We start from the raw sequence: 17,493 nt of genomic DNA, 5'->3' as shown, positions 1-17,493 counted from the left end.
CAAATATTTACAACAACAGATTTGGGATTTTTTTTTTTTGTTCTTTTTCACTGAATTCACTTTATAATTCATATATTCCTAAGCTGTGCGTAGAGGTGGTCTACGCGTTTCAAACTCCCTTAGTAGGGGGAGTTTTCATCAGGACCTCAATCTTCTACTGTTTCTACTTCTTATGTTGGCTTCCATGAGCCGTTCTTCCTCAACGTGCCTTAAAATACTAATGTGGTAGAAATCTGTACCCTCGCCGTGATATACTGTTTGTTTTATATGTATATCTGCGCTGTCTCGTTTCTTTTTTCAGGCGGTCATGCATGAATTTCTTCGGCGTTTCCAGATAAGTTGCACTCTTAATTCAACCGGGTAAAGCAGCAACCGATAACAATCTCGGCGTTCGCTGCGGCTTGTCCTTATTGCCATTGAGCCCAAACCCTGTTTTGGTTTCAGCACAAATTAATTCACAGCATTTCACGATGTATATAGTACTTTTTCATTTTGTAACAAAAAATGTTGAAAGAGAAAGATCTGCTGTGATATTTTTTATTTAAAAGATCAACACATTTGAATTGTAATAGATACATACGTGCACTTGCAGCATTTGAATAGAAATAATAAAAACTATGATTTACAAAGGAAATAGAAAGCAGATTGTATTGTTTTTTGTAAATGATGTAATACTTTGGTAAGCATATGTTCAGTTTAATAATGCAAATCATCTAACTATACAATAATCTCAAGTTAGTGAAGCAGAAAGCAAATACTGGAAGTCTGTTAGTAGATGTGTTAACTGTGTTTTAATAGTTTTGATGTGTTAGAGATGAAGTTAATAGAACTGTTATTTCATATAGTTAGTGTTACTGTTTTGAAGTACAACAATATTTCTGACTGTGGAGGTAGGTTTATGTTATTGTAACATGCATTATGTTTGCAAAGTGTTATGCCTGATTCTTTTTAGTTTGTACGGTGTTTCTTGAATATCAATTGGTGTTATAATACAAATCATTTTCATGTGAGAAGCATGTGATTACTACATGTTGGTCACTTTAGTTTAATCACAAGTTGTACTAATTACTAGGACGCATCTTTTCGAAAACACAATTTTCCCACAATAAGGACATGTCTGATCACTTCTTTAATGTTGTCATATTTAATAACTTTCTCCCTTTTCACAAAACTGCCACCTCATGTCAGCCATACAAAATATATGCACTGCAGAGGCTGAGGTAGGTAATGTATGGGCAGGTAGGTATGGTATGGTAGGTTAGGTAAGGAAGCATGATAATTAAGCAGGTGTATTAGGAGAGAAGGCAGATGTGGTAGCTAAGGTGGGTACAGTGGTTCTGTATGGTCAGTGGGTACAGTACATAAGGTAGGTATGGAAGGATGGAATGTATGTTAGGGGTGTATTTTGGGTCAAGAGTGGTTGGCACATATGGTATGGTAGGTTAGATGTGGTAGGATAGGTAGATTATGTGTGGTGGGTATTATGTAAGACTAAGAGCTAAAAATTCATGGAATAGTAATAAATCATTTAATGATTAAAATATTATATTGTAATCCTATCCCATCAACATAATTCACTGAACAGAACGAAAACATGTCTGTTGACTCCGCTCCTTCATTATTAGCATTGTTGGACATGATTATTAGTACATTTGTGCAGTCTCGAAATTATCTGAGAAATACCATACAATAGAATTCACATCTTTTGTTTCCTGTTTTCACAGTGATTCAAGTCAAACCTGCAATATTGTTGCAGTATTAAGAAAGTTTTTATGTGCACACAGGCTTTCTTAACCAGAGTTGTACACCCAGTAGCATGGTAGCATTGCAGCACATAAAACAGATGTACTTCCAGTTCCTTACTAGCACTGTCTCCTAATGACAGGCTGAGGAATCCAAACAGTAGCACTTCCTAAGCAAAAAAGCCATAAGAAAGCAATGAAGGTGTCATCTAAGCTAAGAAAATGCAGCAAAGAATGGACAATTATAAGCTAGTTGTCATGAATTATCTGCAGCTAAAAACTAGAACACATGATAGATACCCCATCACCAAAGCCTAATGGGAACACAATTAGCACAATACAAGCAGCCGTGAAATATGATTACATTGATGGCAACCCATCCGAGCACACAGCAAACAAGGGAAAACATGCAAAAGCCAATGGCTGAGGAGGCTAACCGAAGGCCCGATCTGTGCACTACTACGTATTAATCCAACCATCCCCTTCTCATTTACCCTAACTTGATTTCCAGTTCTATACCACAACTTTTCATGAACAAGGTAAGAAAGTGGTTCATCACCTATGTTTACATAATATGTCAGTGATGACTGTCACCAACCCCCGACCGACATTAGACACCGTGGTCGTGTGCGCACGACGGCCGTAGACCGTCGGAGCCACGCCCGTAATTGGAATGTCCAGCATCGGTACGGAATTCATGCCGCAGCCAACGAGTTATGGGGGCTTGGCCCCACTGCTTAATTTGTAAAAAAAATAAGACCAGGGTCCTTGTCAGGAGGCCACTGCAACTTGCACTACCCATTTCCCCTGCCAGCGCTACTAATGAAAGTACCAACACAACTACTATCTATCACACTTCTACAGGTGTGACAATTCAGGCTATTTCAGGCTCCCAAAGCTATAATGGTTTGGGAGGTAGATATTCATAATTTTGTAAGTATATTGAATTAATAAACAACAGTTTTTTTGCTCATCTATAAATTATTCAAACATTGCCACCCTGTGGCTGACTGTCATAAGTGCCAGTGTTGACAATTAAGTGCTTGTGCCAAGCACTGGAAAACACTGGCACAAATAAAAGCACTGATTGGCCTCTATTAACCAAGGGAAGGATTTACAAAGCAGTTTTTTGTTGCAAACTCTCTGATTCAGAGTTTGCAACAAAAAAACTACTTTTAGCAATGTACTTGAAATTAATATGTTGTAGACTTTGCCTCCAAATAGCGATTTCTATCCATGTGTTTTTAACGGTTTAAGACCGAGATAGCAGTCTTAAGCCCTCGAAAAGTTCCCAGTCTCCAAGTTGGGGTGGTAATCCATTCACAAATGGTAAGGGGTCCCTTCATGACCCCTTCCCATTTATGAATATTAAAAAAAATGTGTTTGGGAGTAAACAGTTGTCCATGGAACCACTGCAAACTCTATATATATATGTAAAAAAGGTTTCTTTTTCTGAAATGCGGTCACAGACCCCAGCAGGCCACCATCCATGTGATGAGGTCCATTCTTAGTGAGTCATAGTTTGCGACCTACCTCCTTATTATTCATAACATGGGTCGGTTGTGACCCACTATGAGTCTGATTTTTGAGAATCAAATCATTAGTACATAGGTTGGTTCTTAAAAATCTTTAATGGTCGCAAAATACTGGTCACAGTTTGCAACCACTATTTTGCAACCACATATTAATTCATCCAGCCCCAAATCCTTGGAAAAAGTAATTTCTTAACTTAAATTATATTTTTTTCTTCTTCAAAAAGGTGTATTTGCTCTTCATTTGCCTTTTCTTGTGCTATTTGGCCTGGGTTAGGAGGACACTGAAGAAAGTTTGGCCCTTATTTTGTGTTGCACTACACACAATTCTCTCATTATAATACAGGAGCCCATTAATTGCACCCACCAACCCTGTCATAAATACATTAAAAATATTTTCTTTTTGAATTCACTTGGGATACTGGTTCAAGCTCAGCATCCTTCACATTATTGTTATTGTTGGTGAAGCGTATCAATTGTTCCTGCTAGTCCCCTTCGTCTTTGAGTAAATTAAATCCATCCTGGTGTGGGATCGACAGCAGTGACGTGCAACAATTCCCTTCTCGAAAGTCCAAGGTGTCAGAGTATTAAGCAGAAATTGTCAGAGCCGGTGACTTTAGGACAGTTTCAAGTCCACCTCGACCGGGAAATGGTCACTGATCGCCAGGGCCTATAAGGAGAGAGATTGGAAACATGTAAGAGTGTGGAAGTTGTCTTGTATCTGCACCCAAAATCAGCTTCAATAACAAAAGATGCCTTTGTTGTCCTCGAACTGTAGGTGTACATCAATGTTTACCAGATTGGACGATGGTAACACCTTTTACCACCTAGTGTGGTGGGTGATTGATTTGTCCCATTTACCTCCACGGTGTGTGTCTTCTAGGCTTAGCCTGTACTTGGGGGAAGAAAGTGGGAGGCTCAGGGAAAGACTGCATCACAAACCTATCTCATGATGTCTGTTTCTCTCCAGTCCAAGACTAAAGGCAGAGATTATAAATTAGAAGTGGACAGGGTACCCCCACGCGTCAACACCAATGCCTTCTCTGCAATAAATGAAATGGGTTGAACAAGATCTTTTCTAGTGAAGCAGCAAAGACCAAGCTGAGGTGTGTCCCAGAAAAAGGAACCTGTATATGATGTCTGAAATGGTGGACTGGAGAGTGCATGAAGAAAGACCATGCACCCCTTCTAAGGAAGAAGCAATCAGCCTTCTTTATAGGCCCCAAATGAATTGACATGGACAGATTGGCTTGGTCCTGGAAGTGCTGTGGACTATTCCGACAGTGAACCAAGACCCAAGGATGGTATTGCGGCTTCATTAATCTAGACCGGGGGTATCCAGTGCAGGTGGCACTCTTTTAAGATTTCCTCATGAGTTAAAATTCCATGAAAGGATATTAAATGGACCTATTTTGCATAGGCAGTGCTTATTCAGGAAATCATGCATGGTGCTAGCCCACCTGGACCTATGTACAACACCGCTGGCCTAGACATATTGCGCATGGGTTCACACATGAAGTAAAAACACAAAGAGGAGAGCCTGCCCTTAAGAAGGGAATTCTTGCATCAACTCCCATGTGAGGCAGCAGATGGGATAGAAGTATCAGGTGTGGTGGATTAGAGGAAGGTGGGTGTATGGGGTGGGAATGTGTTCCACGGGTGGACACAAAGCATAGGGAAGCATTGAGATGTTAGCCTACAGGAGGCCATTTTCAATAGGACATCCAACCATACAGCAAAAGAATACAGAGTATTCATCTATGTCTAGGATAATAGTATGTTTGTCTGTCACTTCAGCCTAGTGAATGAGATTGGTGTGAACGCTGTCACATCAATGTTGATCCAAGAGTGGAATGCGTGCTGTGAGAACTGATCATGCACTACCACTCAGGAAGAGACCCCATAAGCCTGAACTCATACCATCACCACATGCAGGTGGGACTTTGTGGGAGGGCTTCCTGATGATTATATGTGGAAGACAGATGCTTTCTGGCATGATCCCCCTGATTATTAAGGTAGAAGAGGTCATACAGCATAAAGAGGACTGTTTTTAACATGGACACCAAAAGAGGGGCAAGTACTGAACATTTTTTGACTGGGGTGAGGAATACTTTGCAAGCGGCCTTGTAGCTGCGAAGGTGAGTAAAGCAAAGGAATAACAGCAAAGGCAGTCTTTGTACCTCCTCATCGGTGAGACCGTAGACTTCTTGGAAATTGAACACACCAGCGGAGCCAGGAACAATTGCCTCTTTCATTTCACAGCCACTGGCAACAATCCTGCAACGAAAAGGGGAAACATGAGGTTAAAAGATGATTCATGCTGGCCTTACATTGGAGACAGCGTGCCTTCATGGTGTTTGATACTGCAGAATAGATGGGAGGGGAAACAATAATGGCCAGGCATTTTAGTTAGAGATGGCCTTAACTTGTGTTCCTTATTTGGGGGATCCGGGACAATTCATGTCAATATAGATTCACAGGATTTTTTCAGTAAACATGCCAGCTTTGGACAAGTGCCCACCTAGTTCATTGGTCAGATCTCATGGGGGCAAGTTATTCTGTCTTCCATACCTTCAAGATCCCAGTCTTTATACCAATAAGCCGTAGTTTAGTCTTGCCCATCCACGTGCCATTACAACCAAGGCCTAGGCAAAGTTTTATTTCTAGGTGGATGTTAAAGACTGGATTAAAAAAAGGAGCTGAGTAGTGGCAGCAGAGTTATACAACGGCAAAGTATTCAGTTACTTTCACATCTGGAGGACATACGTAATAATAGAGTGTGAGAATGCTGATCACAGGGCAAACCCTGATGTGGTGGCAACAAAGCAGGGCCGGCTTTAGCGCTGGTGGCGCCCAGTGCGACAATCCTTTTTAGCGCTCCCACACCCTATGACCGCCTCCTTGGATTCTCTTACTACCACCAGGCAAAAGTGCCCATCATCTCTCCAATCATACCTTATTACTAAATACAGCGTCCCTCCTCAGATCAGTGCCCCCCCCCCACAGGTCAGCACCCGGTGCGGGCGCACCAGTCGCACTGCCCTAAAGCCAGCCCTGCAACAAAGGATGAGGAAAGGAAGAGAAACTGCACCTTGTGTCAGCCAAACAGACAAGAAAGGAAGTAGGTCATTGCCAGATCTCAATCCCCATTTGTTCTAATCTTCCAATTAGGCTCTTAAGATCTGCTATGTGTGAACATCGCACTGCCAGCAGCCGATATCTCCAGATATAAGTCTGTTCCAAAATGAGGAATTACTGGGACCTGAACCGGGATTACTGATTCTATTGGTTTTTCCTCATTTCTGAGGGGACTCTCAGAGTCTAACTGATATTCGAATATTGAAATGCTGAGCGCTCCATTGAAGACAAAATTAGTGCTCTGGTCTTCTAATGGCCGGTAGAAGCCCGGAGCATCAACATTCCATTTTTTTTCACAGCTGTTGCTGTGAATAAAGGCCTCATGGGGCCAAGAGGATTTTAACCTCCCCGGGCTCCGTGAGGTCTTTGTTTAAAAAATTGGAACATTCTGCTCTTCGGAACGTTCTAATTGCCTTAGACCCTTCCATTGCGGGCCGTACCGGCCATCAAAGGCCCGCTCCCTTGTTAACATTGGAGCGGACATTTAAGGATCGGTAGAGCCTACTGTAGCAGGCTCTAAGGCTAGAATGGGACAGATTTACATAGCCTTTCAAGTTACCTGTACCACCAGAGAATGGGAAAAAACTGACCCATTTCCCCTCTGGCTTGTTATGAGGTGCATAGTGGCAAAGGATGCCTATTATTGCCAGGCAACAGTCCAAGTGGTACCATGAGTATTTTCTTCTACTAACATTTTGGCAAACTGTTTCTTAGCTCGAATAGTGTAGCCAAGGTTTGGGCTTTTTACAAACACAGATCAGATTAATCTATTTAAATAAAATAGACCAGGATGGGTTTGCTGAGTTCATTGGATGAAATGACCACAATCTAAACTAGCACCGGTTTCCAGAGTCCTTTTACAGTATGGAAGAGTTATATTTGCTTTAGCGTGCAGTCTGTTGTTGCATTGATTTAAGCCTTGTCGGCATTATGTAGTTGGGTGTTATATGTTCTTAGCAATCTCACACAATTCATTTCAGTATCTGGGATAATGCCACTCCAATCTCTATTCTTTTTTCTGTATTTTCATTTTTGTTAGAGTGAACTATTTATTGCTCAGTTTCTTATTTGGTTCTATGGTTGTCTCTGCTGATGGACAGGTGTGAAGGCCACTTGTTGAGCAGCTACAAAGGTGACTAATAATGAATCCTGAGAATAACACCCAAAACCAAATACTAGCCTCTCAAATATAGACCCAGAGAGCCTGGGTAGGATTATCTAAGACCTTTCAGGGGTGCTTAGTTATTGCATGTTGTGGGTGTCTGAAGGTCCCTGATCGGGAGACTTAAAGATGGACCAGATGGTGGTTGGACCACCTCGTCTGAAAGGGAGATATTTCACCATAGTGCACTTTAATAAATGAAGCCACTGTGGCTCTTGATCTTAATAGCTATTTTGACTCTACCCTCCAGGTCCTCCCAAACCTTCAAGTATGTTTTTGTACAAGAGCTTTCCATGGCTTCTTCTCAGATATTTAATCCAACTAAAATGATGAGCATTGATACCACAAATGTCAATTTAGAAGATCCAAGCAGCAAAGTTTTCTTCTCCTGGTGGTGATCTTCAGGTCAACAAGAGGAGTTCTGTTATCTGGATTGTGATTTTGCGGCACGGTAACAAAATCACAGCGTTATCAATTGCATTGCAGGACTATGCGGTAACATCAATTGCATGACTATAAGTGAGGGCTGAAGGCAGCTTTTCTCGCAGTTTTAGAATCTAGAACAGTGACTTCATTAGCAGGTGTAACTGCTTTCTCACCTGTCATAAGCGCAGTCGGTGTGTGACACGGTGGTGTCCATATTGTCTGGAATCAGCCACAGGAAGCTTTCGTCCGTGCGCAGGCGGATCTTGCACCAGTCACCTTTTCTAACGTAGTTACAGTCGGAATTGAAGTCTCCAAGAAACAGAATATTCTACAGAGAAGGAAAACAGGGAAAATATCGGTCCCTTGTAAGTCATTTCATTGAAGATGAGGAAGTCCAACACATCCATCTTGACCTCGTTGTCCTTTGCAAGGCTCTAATGTGAATCTAATAATTGATATAGGGCCATATGTATCAAGCAAATTTGCATTCGCAAACCCTGAAATTCGCAGAATTGTGGCGTTTGCGAATGCGAATTTGCCAAATGGTATGTATAAAGGTAAATCTGGTGCAAAACAAGGAATCGCAAAATTTGCGATTCCTTTTTTTGCAATTGCATTTAAGGAATCGCAAATTTTGTGATTCCTTAAATGCAATATATGAAGCAAAAAAAATATGCTAATTGTCCTTAAAGAATCGCAAATTACCACCAACTTCAAGTTGGTGGTAATTTGCGAATTCCTTGAAAAATGCACATTTTAGCATTTTTCAAAGTGCCATGTGACGCACATACATGCCCTTAGGGCATGCATGTGCGCCGCATGTGCACCCATGCTTATTTCAGGGGTGCAACAGGGTGTCCTTTGGACAACCCTGCACCCTTGAAATTATTCTCAATTTGCGATTCTCAAATTGAGAATAACTTCCCATTCATTCCTATGGGCCTCCTGGCTATTTACTAACCCTGGTGGTAAATATCGAACCATGTGGTATCGGTGTCCAATAAATATCAGAGTACCCTCTGCGACACTTGTAACAAGGGCCTCGGTTTCTCACAGACCACCTCTGCAGAACATGGTTTCCACGCTGCAAGAAATATTACTTTGCCACCTCTCATACCCTAAAGCTATAGATCGGCACATAACAAGATCGGCAGGAGGTTATTGTGTAAATATATGGACAAATAACTGTTACATCAATTTAGTATACACTATACAGGCACCATTTAGATCCTGTCGGCAAACACATGCTTTCATCGTCAAGCGCATGACAATGGCCATACTAATCTGTCAAGAACAGAATACATTGAGTACGTATATCTATATAGTGCATGTATGCCAAGTGTACCAAGTACCATGACGGTATAATTGGTGGGATTTCCCGTTAAAAGCGGCATAAATAAAATTGTACCCAGGCCCGGCCCATACACCTTTACATTACACATGGCATGCTACGACTCATCCGTAGGGAATAGGCTCTAGTGATGAAATATAGAGCACATACATTGATATTGTAGAGGGTATCATGTATTCTATGGAGATATTTGCAGCAATCGGGGGAAAGTGTGCATATTCCTTAGATATACAGATCACCACACACAATAAACTTACCCTTACATTACACAACATTAAACTAGAGATTTATGCCATTAATACTGATATGGACAAAAATTCATGGATATTAACAAAACACAACACAACAAAAATATGTATCCAGTATTGGTGCAGAACTTACACTCCTTGCACACAAGGTCATGGACATTATATAGCAGAGTAACAGAAAAAGCATTTATAGTTAGATTAGATTAGAAGTGTATAATGCGCCTGGTTACTCCAACGGAGTGCCCCAGCACTAAGAATTCTTCCTCCCCGTCAGTATGCAGAAAAGACTCCACCACCTGCAACACCGCTAAGCGGTCAAGGGTTTCCTGGAAAAAACATATTACCAAGGGTGACGATAGGCAATTATTATAGTAAATAGCACCTATACAGAGTATTCCCATATAACGAAGAGCACCATGTAGATTCCGGTGGATTGCGCACTAAAATCCACGTCAGTAATTAGCCGGTTTCCCCTAATATATCTCAGCTTGTTTAACCTGGGCGCCCAATAGTGCGGACTGTCGCGCGAACACAGAAACACCGGTCTCCTATGAGGGCCTGGGTGATTGTTTAGCTGAAAATTCAAGTGATGGTAAGCTAATGACTAACTAAGGGGTTCTGGCTCTCAACTACCAGTCACCCGCATCCAACCATAGGAAACTGAAGTATCGTATTCCAATAATGAAAGATGTATAATTACGGGGCTTCGCGTGGTTCAAAATATGGCCACCAGGTGGCGCTAACAGGCAAAATAACTGCAGCAAACCGGAGAGAAAATACTTCATCGAGTACCTGCGAGGGTTGGTTTCACTCAAAAAGCATCATGTAAAACAGTAAGATCACGAAGATGGCGATAACATTTAGCTATTGTTCAATGTAAACATAAAAGATGTCATAAATAACTTTATATATGGGATAAATTACCCTTGACCTACATTATAAGGATATTTATTGTACGTCACAGGTGAGTTCTTTGCCCATCTAGAGGCAGGAGGCCGAAATCTGAGTTCCTTATGAGGCTTTGGAACTCTGAGGTGACCTGCAATGTCCGATTCATGTATGGCAGAGGGTAGGGGTACTTCAATCCCTATAATAGCTGATCACCCCTTCACCTTTTTCCATAAACCACTTAATTCCTTGCTGTGTAGTTCTTACATATGAAACAGAAAGCATGTTTGCAAACATGAAGAATACAAATTGAATTTCTAGAACAAAATTAAAACCTCAAAAAAAAGCTGTTAATTTGTTGGAAACATATATCAGAGTCTGCTTAACACACATCAATTCTTTAAAAAAAAAAGTGCAGTAGTTTGGCATGTGTAGAAACCTTCATAAAGATTATTACTTTTCTATAATTACCTATTGAGTGCAAACAATAAACAGGTTGCCATGAATATCTCATTTCTGCTTGTCACTGTGCAGCTAGAAAAACCCAGCGGAAGAAAGAAAAACAATGTTTCCGTTTTGTTCTGTAAACATCTGCTTTAATCTATGCTCTGTGACCTGATCTGCCTTTCTCCTCTTCTGCTGACTCTGGCAGCAAGCATTGTGACATAGGTACTCAACTGTAATACGCTGTTACAGTTGAGTAGCATTTCTTTATGACTGGCAACTGGGTGCAGTATAATCCGCCTATTATAAAGAAACGAGACATGTTTTTATACATGGGTTGCAGAATACCTTGTATTATATACGAGATAATGTACCCCCTCCCCCCCCCCCCTCTGTCTATGTTAAAGCCATACCAGGCACCAACGAGTTCCATGACCAAACAGAGGCACTATCAGAGCACTCCGGGGTGACTTGTGATTGGCTTTTTAATGATCAGCTGCAGGTAACATTAGTTCATGTAATAAATAGGTGTTTCAATCCTGTCACAGAACTCACTAGTTGTACCATCTCAGGCGTTGGTAGCTCTTACGGTTCTGTTTTTCTTTCCCTTTTGGACTTGCTTTTCCATTTACGAAAACAGGACTACAAGGCACAAAAGGCAAAATAAAAAGAAGGTCTATGTACTGACAACGCCTACGCTTGGACATTTCAAAGTAATGTTTGCACCTCGGACGTTTTTCTCCCAGGCTCCGGGTTGGCCTGGGAGTAGTGGCGTCTCTCACCACTTCCCGTGGGATTACTTGAGAGGCCAGATTTCTGTGGCGCTGTCTGTTGACAGATACGTTTCGCTTCCTCTGACAGGTGAGGTCTCAGAGGTAAGGGAGACTTAAAAGAAGATGTTGCAAAAAGCGGGTGGAGCAGTGAAGTCACTACTCGCTTTTGGTAGCTTATTAGATGTGAGTAATGATATAATTTTATTATGTTGTGATGGCTCTGTAATCCTTCTTGAACATTAAGTTGTTTTCAAGGCTGTTGAGGGACCTGATTTATGGGTTGGGTTGCACGGTAGTGCTGGGTTGCACTGCAGAGTTTGGTTGCACGGTAGAGCTTGGGCTCTGCGGGCAGAGCTGGCTTGCATGGTAAACAAGGGTGTTGTTAAATTGCGTTGTGATACGTGCTCCCACCACTGCATTCTCATATCTTTTTTATTTTCTGTCTCTGTATGTAGAGGCCTGCGGGGCTCTTTTTCATTTTTAATCAGATTTTGTATTTTTGACTCCCTTCGAGTCTTCTTTGGTGTTTCAGTATGTTCACCCTGATGCCAATCTTCTACCTATTGATGATAATAATGTCGATTATTGAACATTGAACTGATTCATAATGTTACTTGTTGGCCTTAATTGTATTTTTTCAGCAGGAGGAAGCATCCTTGCCTTAAAAAGATGAACAGCTACTACTCAACATCGCTTCCAATTCTTGCCCTTTGCATGCTTTTACCCATTCAAAAGCATCTCTGCCCGGGCCATGTTGCCATATGGATTACTGGGCTTTCTCTGGTGTAAACTCATTGAGCATCCCACGGCTGCTGTTGTTAAACTGCCTATATGTTTTTGGAGCTCATTACGAGTCTGGCGGTCCACAAACCACCAGACTCACAGCGGCGTGGCGGTGGAGGTCTTCTGACCGCACTATTATGGTCACGGCAGTTGGGCCACCCTGGGATCAATGCAACTGCCAGGGATCAGAGATCACCAGGGCCAGACTGGCTACCGGGCGTTTTGGATTGCTGCTGAGCTTGGGGTTGATTTCGTTGATAGGGACCGGCGTGTACTAAACGAAATTCCTTTTGCTTTAATTATTTCGAAGTACACGCAGGTCTCCATGAACGAAATCAGCCCCCACCGCAGTGAAATCAGCCCCCAGCTGGGCAGCATTCCAAAACGCCTGGCGGTCAGTCCGGCCCTGGAGATCACTGGCAGTAGGGTGGTGGTCCTGAGGCTGCAATATGCTTGGTGGGCCGCTATGGCGCCACCAAGCATATTACGAGTTTCCTAACTCCCACACTTTTCATGGTGGTGCGACTGCCATGAAAAGTGTGGTGGTGAGAAAACTAATGGGGCCCTACAAGGTCCCCTTGTGCCTCTGCTCCATGGGGTGCATTCAGGGGGGCACATGTTATGCCCCCCTTGTGTGCATGCACCTCGGTACCTGCACGGCATGGACTGAAGCAGTCCATGCCATGCAGTTACTGATTTTGACATCCCCATTGTGGTGCCTATTTCATAGGCACTGCTGTGGGAACAGCAAAGGACCACCCGCCAGACAGGAGAAAACTCCTAATCTGGCGGGCAGTTCGAACATGGGTTTAGCGGTGCCGGACGGTCCCCCTTCCGGACCACCTAACTCATTATAAGGCCCTTGGTCTTTATGAAGTTACAATTTGCATGTCTATCACTCACATATCCTCATCCATCACCAGCCGCGGCCCGTGGAGGGAGTTCCGTGGGGCAGGCAGGCGGGGCGGGGGAGGGGCAGGGTGGGGGGTGGTAAACACCAGAATATGGATGATTGCAGGTAAGTTAACAATTAAATTAATAAAACGAATTTCGTTGCGCGCCCTGCATCACAAAATGAGTCCCAGTGCAGTCTTTAGTTATATACTCTGGCCATTCTCTCTCTTGCTCTGGGTCAAAGTCTGATGATGAAAGATAAGTTCTGGTCACTAAAATTGCCTTCCAGCGCCCATCATAGGGAAGCACTGGCACAAATTAAGGGGAAACATCCTTTACAACGCAACTTTTACCACGCAGTGCCTTTACGATGCAACTTTTACAACGCAAACCATTACAACGCATTGCGCTGGGGGGCGCTCTAGGATAGGGAATAAGTTTAATTTACTGTCCAACACCTTCCCTAGTGTCCACGGGGACTGGAGTTGGAATAGTAAATTAAACTATTCACTATCCAGCACCCCAAAGCGCTATGCATTGTAAAGGTTTGCGATGTAAAAACCGCGTTGTAAAGGCATGCAATGTAAAAGCATGCGTTGTAATGTCATACATCCCAAATTAAGCATTGGCAGCAGGTGGATACCCACCCCCCCCAAACACTGTGATGGCAGTTACACTCACACCACTAGGCAATTGGGGAATCACTAACCTCGCACCCTCGACGTCCAGCCCTCTCGCATGCGTTCAATGTGAGGGTGCAGGCGAGCAGTGGCCGAGGTCCTACTTCTTCATCCAGAATTCTCTTGTTCCCTGATGTCACCCAACATACAGAGCCAAGGCATCAGAGCGCTTATGGACAGGGTTCCAGCTTGAGGCAACAGAGGGTCGGTAGCTAAACGGAGCTCTTTTTTTAAAATCTATGACATCTGAGTGACTGATGATATGGGACGCTATAATCCAAAGGGTTAATTTCCCAGCTAAAGAGTCAGCATTAATCCTGAAAGACATATGAACTTTCGGTGCTCCAGGCAAAATAAACATTTGCCACCTGGAGCACTCTCCATACACTTTAAAACATGCAATCTTTCCTGCTGTCCTCCACTCCAACAATCGGTTTATCGATCACTGTACGTAGGGTCCTTTCACTTCATGATCTGTATGATACAGTTGGCGTGTCCTCCCGCTCAATGGATTTAAAAGATATACAGGACGAGAAACCTTTCACTTTACTGTCCTCCTTCCCCAGTATTCTCTTTGTGGGCTGGGGTGGGGTTGATAGTTGGTTATTTCACTAAATCACCGATAATTAATGCCTAGAGTTCGAAACAGGGCAAGAACTGTACAAACACCTTGGAAGTAATGCAAACCTTCATCTACTACAGTACCGCAACCTGGCTTTTTGTGAAAACCAAGCACCAAATGAAGCCAGGCCCAAGCAGTGGGCAGTTTGAATATCACTGAAGCTGCCCGGCTTCTAGTAGATCTGGGCCTATTTGTTTAACTTTGGTTGTAAGTACAGGCACTCACTATCTAGGGTACCTGTTTGCTCTTGAGAAGTGCCAGTTCAGTTCTATTAAATGTATTTCTGCAGAGAAATGCAGGTACTCTCCATTTCAAATGAAAGAAGTGCAGGTACTCAGTACCGGACAGTACCTGCCCATTTAAAGCACTGCTCTTAGCACAAGATCCTTGCCGACGGTGGTAGTGCAGTACTTACGTCTGTTTGCCATTCATTGATGATGTCCTCGTACACATCGTAGAGGGCGTCCAGCTCTTTCACAGCATCCTTGGGGGCTGCATGGAGAGGGACCATCACAAACTCCTTGATAGCTGTGGAAGTATGAGAACACTGTCAAACAACCAGTCAAACCTGTCAAACAGCCAACCCATCCAGGGCAAAACACAGAGTGAGGGCCTGATTTAGAGTTCAGCAGATGGGTTACTGCATCACAAACGTGACAGATATTACAAGTGCCATTGGATATAATGCACTTGTAATATGGCTGAGGGGACATCTGACAATCGGGCCCAAATTCACTTCAGGAATTTATCATGGTTATAGTATAAACTTTTATATAATAGTGCTCTCATGCACAAGCGAGTGTCTCTAGGTGCTCGTCATCGCAAAAGACTACCTGAGAGAAGCTTGAGAGTTGACACTAGCTTGATTTAAGATTATCCTTGAGTGTTTCAAAAGCCTACTCCTGCCTGAGCCAGTCTGGAAAAGTGTTTTACTATCAACCCACATCCTCAGATTGCATAGTCTGAGGCCTACAACAGTGGACAGTGTCCGGTTTGTGGTTCTTCGTCCGGGGATGGGGTGCACCTCAATCAATCAATCAATCAATCAGTAGTTTATAGAGCGCACTACTCATCCATGAGGATCTCAAGGCGCTGGGGGGGGGAGGGGTCAGTCAAAGAGCCAGGTCTTGAGGTCCTTCCTGAATGTGTGGAGGGTAGAGGAGCATCTGATGTTGATCGGGATCTGGTTCCAGGTTTTGGCTGCGATTTAGGAGAAAGCTCTCCTGCCGGCTCTGCTTTTGCGGATGCGGGGGACCTCTGCCAGGGCGAGGTCAGTGGAGCAGAGGTGTCTTTTGGGTATGTGTAAACATACTCGGTCGTTGAGGTATTTGGGTCCTATGTTGTTGAGGGATTTGTAGGCGTGGGTGAGGAGTTTGAACGTGACCCTCTTCTCAACGGGGAGCCAGTGGAGGCTTCATAGGTGTTGGGTCATATGTTTGTGGCGCGGTGTCCCTAGGATGGTTTGGAGCTTGCGTAGAAGAGTTTTGTTGATTCCAGTGTAGAGGGCGTTGCTGTAATCTAGTCTGCTGGTAATGAGCGCGTGGGTGACGGTTTTTCTGCAGTCGGGGGGATCCATTTGAAGGTCTAACGGAGGATGCGTAGGCAGTTGAAACTGGTGGAGGTGACGGAGTTGATCTGGTGGATAATGGAGAGGGAGGAGTCGAGGATTTTGCCGAGGTTCCAAACGTGGTCAGTGGGGGTGGGCGGGCTTTGATGGGCGGGGGGTCACCAGGTGTTCTCCCAGGCGGAGGTGGAGGGCCCGAGAATGAGGACCTTGGTCTTCTCAGAGTTGAGCTTTAGGCAGCTGTCCTTCATCCAGGCTGCCACATTCTTCATTCCTTCCTGAAAGCAGAGTTTGGTGTCTTTGGGATTCTTCATGAGTGAGAGGATGAGCTGGGTGTCGTCTCCTTAGTGTACAATGTTAAGCCCGTGCTGTCTGACGATGGCGGCGATGGGGGCTATGTAGATGTTGAAGAGCGTCAGGCTTAATGAAGATCCTTGAGGTACTCCGCAGATGATGTCTGTGGGGTCGGAGAGGTAGGGGGGAGTCAGATCCTCTGGGCTCTGCTGGAGAGGAAGGATTGGATCCAGTCGAGGGCGTTTCCCTGTATTCCTGCATTGTGTAGACCGGTGGCTAGTGTGTGATGTGAGACGGTGTCAAAGGCTGCGGAGAGGTCTAGGAGGAGAGGGCTGTGGTGTGTCCCTGGTCTAGCAGCATGCGGATGTCGTCTTTGGCTGAGAAGAGTGCGGTCTTGGTGCTGTGGTTGCTCTGGAAGCCAGACTGGGAGGCATCTAGGATGCAGTTCTTTTCAATGAAGGCGGTCAACTGGGTGTTTACGAGTCTTTCGGTGCATTTGGCTGTGAAGGGGGGGAGAGAGATGGGTCGGTAGGGTCGGCTGTTGGTTTCTTGAGGAGGGGTTTCACCTCTGCGTGCTTCCATTAGTCTGGGCGGATGCCGGATATGAGGGAGGAGTTGATTGTTCGTCCTAGTTCAGGTGCAATGACAGCGGCGGCCCTGTGGAAGATGTGAGGGGGGCAGGGGTCCATTGGGGCTCCTGACTGCGTCTTCTTCATGGTTGAGGAGATGAGCTCAACGGAAGCAGGGGCCCAGGATGTGATGGTCAGTTTTTCGGCGGTGGTGGGTGGCGTGGTGCTGTTTTCTGCTGGCTCATTGAAGTTGTCTTAGAGGGCCTTGATCTTCAGGTGGAAATAGGAGCTGAGTGTGTCGCAGAGTTCCTGGGAGGGTTTGATGTCAGAGGATTCGCAGGCAGGTTTTGTGAACTGCTAAATGACGTTGAACAGTTCCTTGA

General features: G+C 44.0%; 1 protein-coding gene across 1 annotated transcript in view; it reads right to left on the bottom strand.

Annotated features, from left to right (window-relative positions):
• Window positions 1-523: 523 nt before the first annotated feature.
• Window positions 524-17,493, bottom strand: part of LOC144785419 (deoxyribonuclease-1-like) — an 82,686-nt gene continuing 65,716 nt past the window's right edge. Inside the window, exons 6-9 of the mRNA XM_078664338.1 lie at window positions 15,099-15,211; window positions 8,174-8,328; window positions 5,455-5,551; window positions 524-3,944 (exon numbers count right to left, since the gene is read on the bottom strand). Coding sequence (XP_078520464.1) covers window positions 3,891-3,944; window positions 5,455-5,551; window positions 8,174-8,328; window positions 15,099-15,211 — 419 coding nt within the window. The 3' untranslated portion in view covers window positions 524-3,890. The remainder of the gene's footprint in view (window positions 3,945-5,454; window positions 5,552-8,173; window positions 8,329-15,098; window positions 15,212-17,493) is intronic.

This window comes from Lissotriton helveticus, chromosome 10 (genome assembly GCF_964261635.1).
Source record: "Lissotriton helveticus chromosome 10, aLisHel1.1, whole genome shotgun sequence".
Classification (NCBI taxonomy): Eukaryota; Metazoa; Chordata; class Amphibia; order Caudata; family Salamandridae; genus Lissotriton; species Lissotriton helveticus.
Note: the sequence above shows the minus strand (reverse complement) of the source record. Positions and strands in the feature narration are given on the sequence as shown.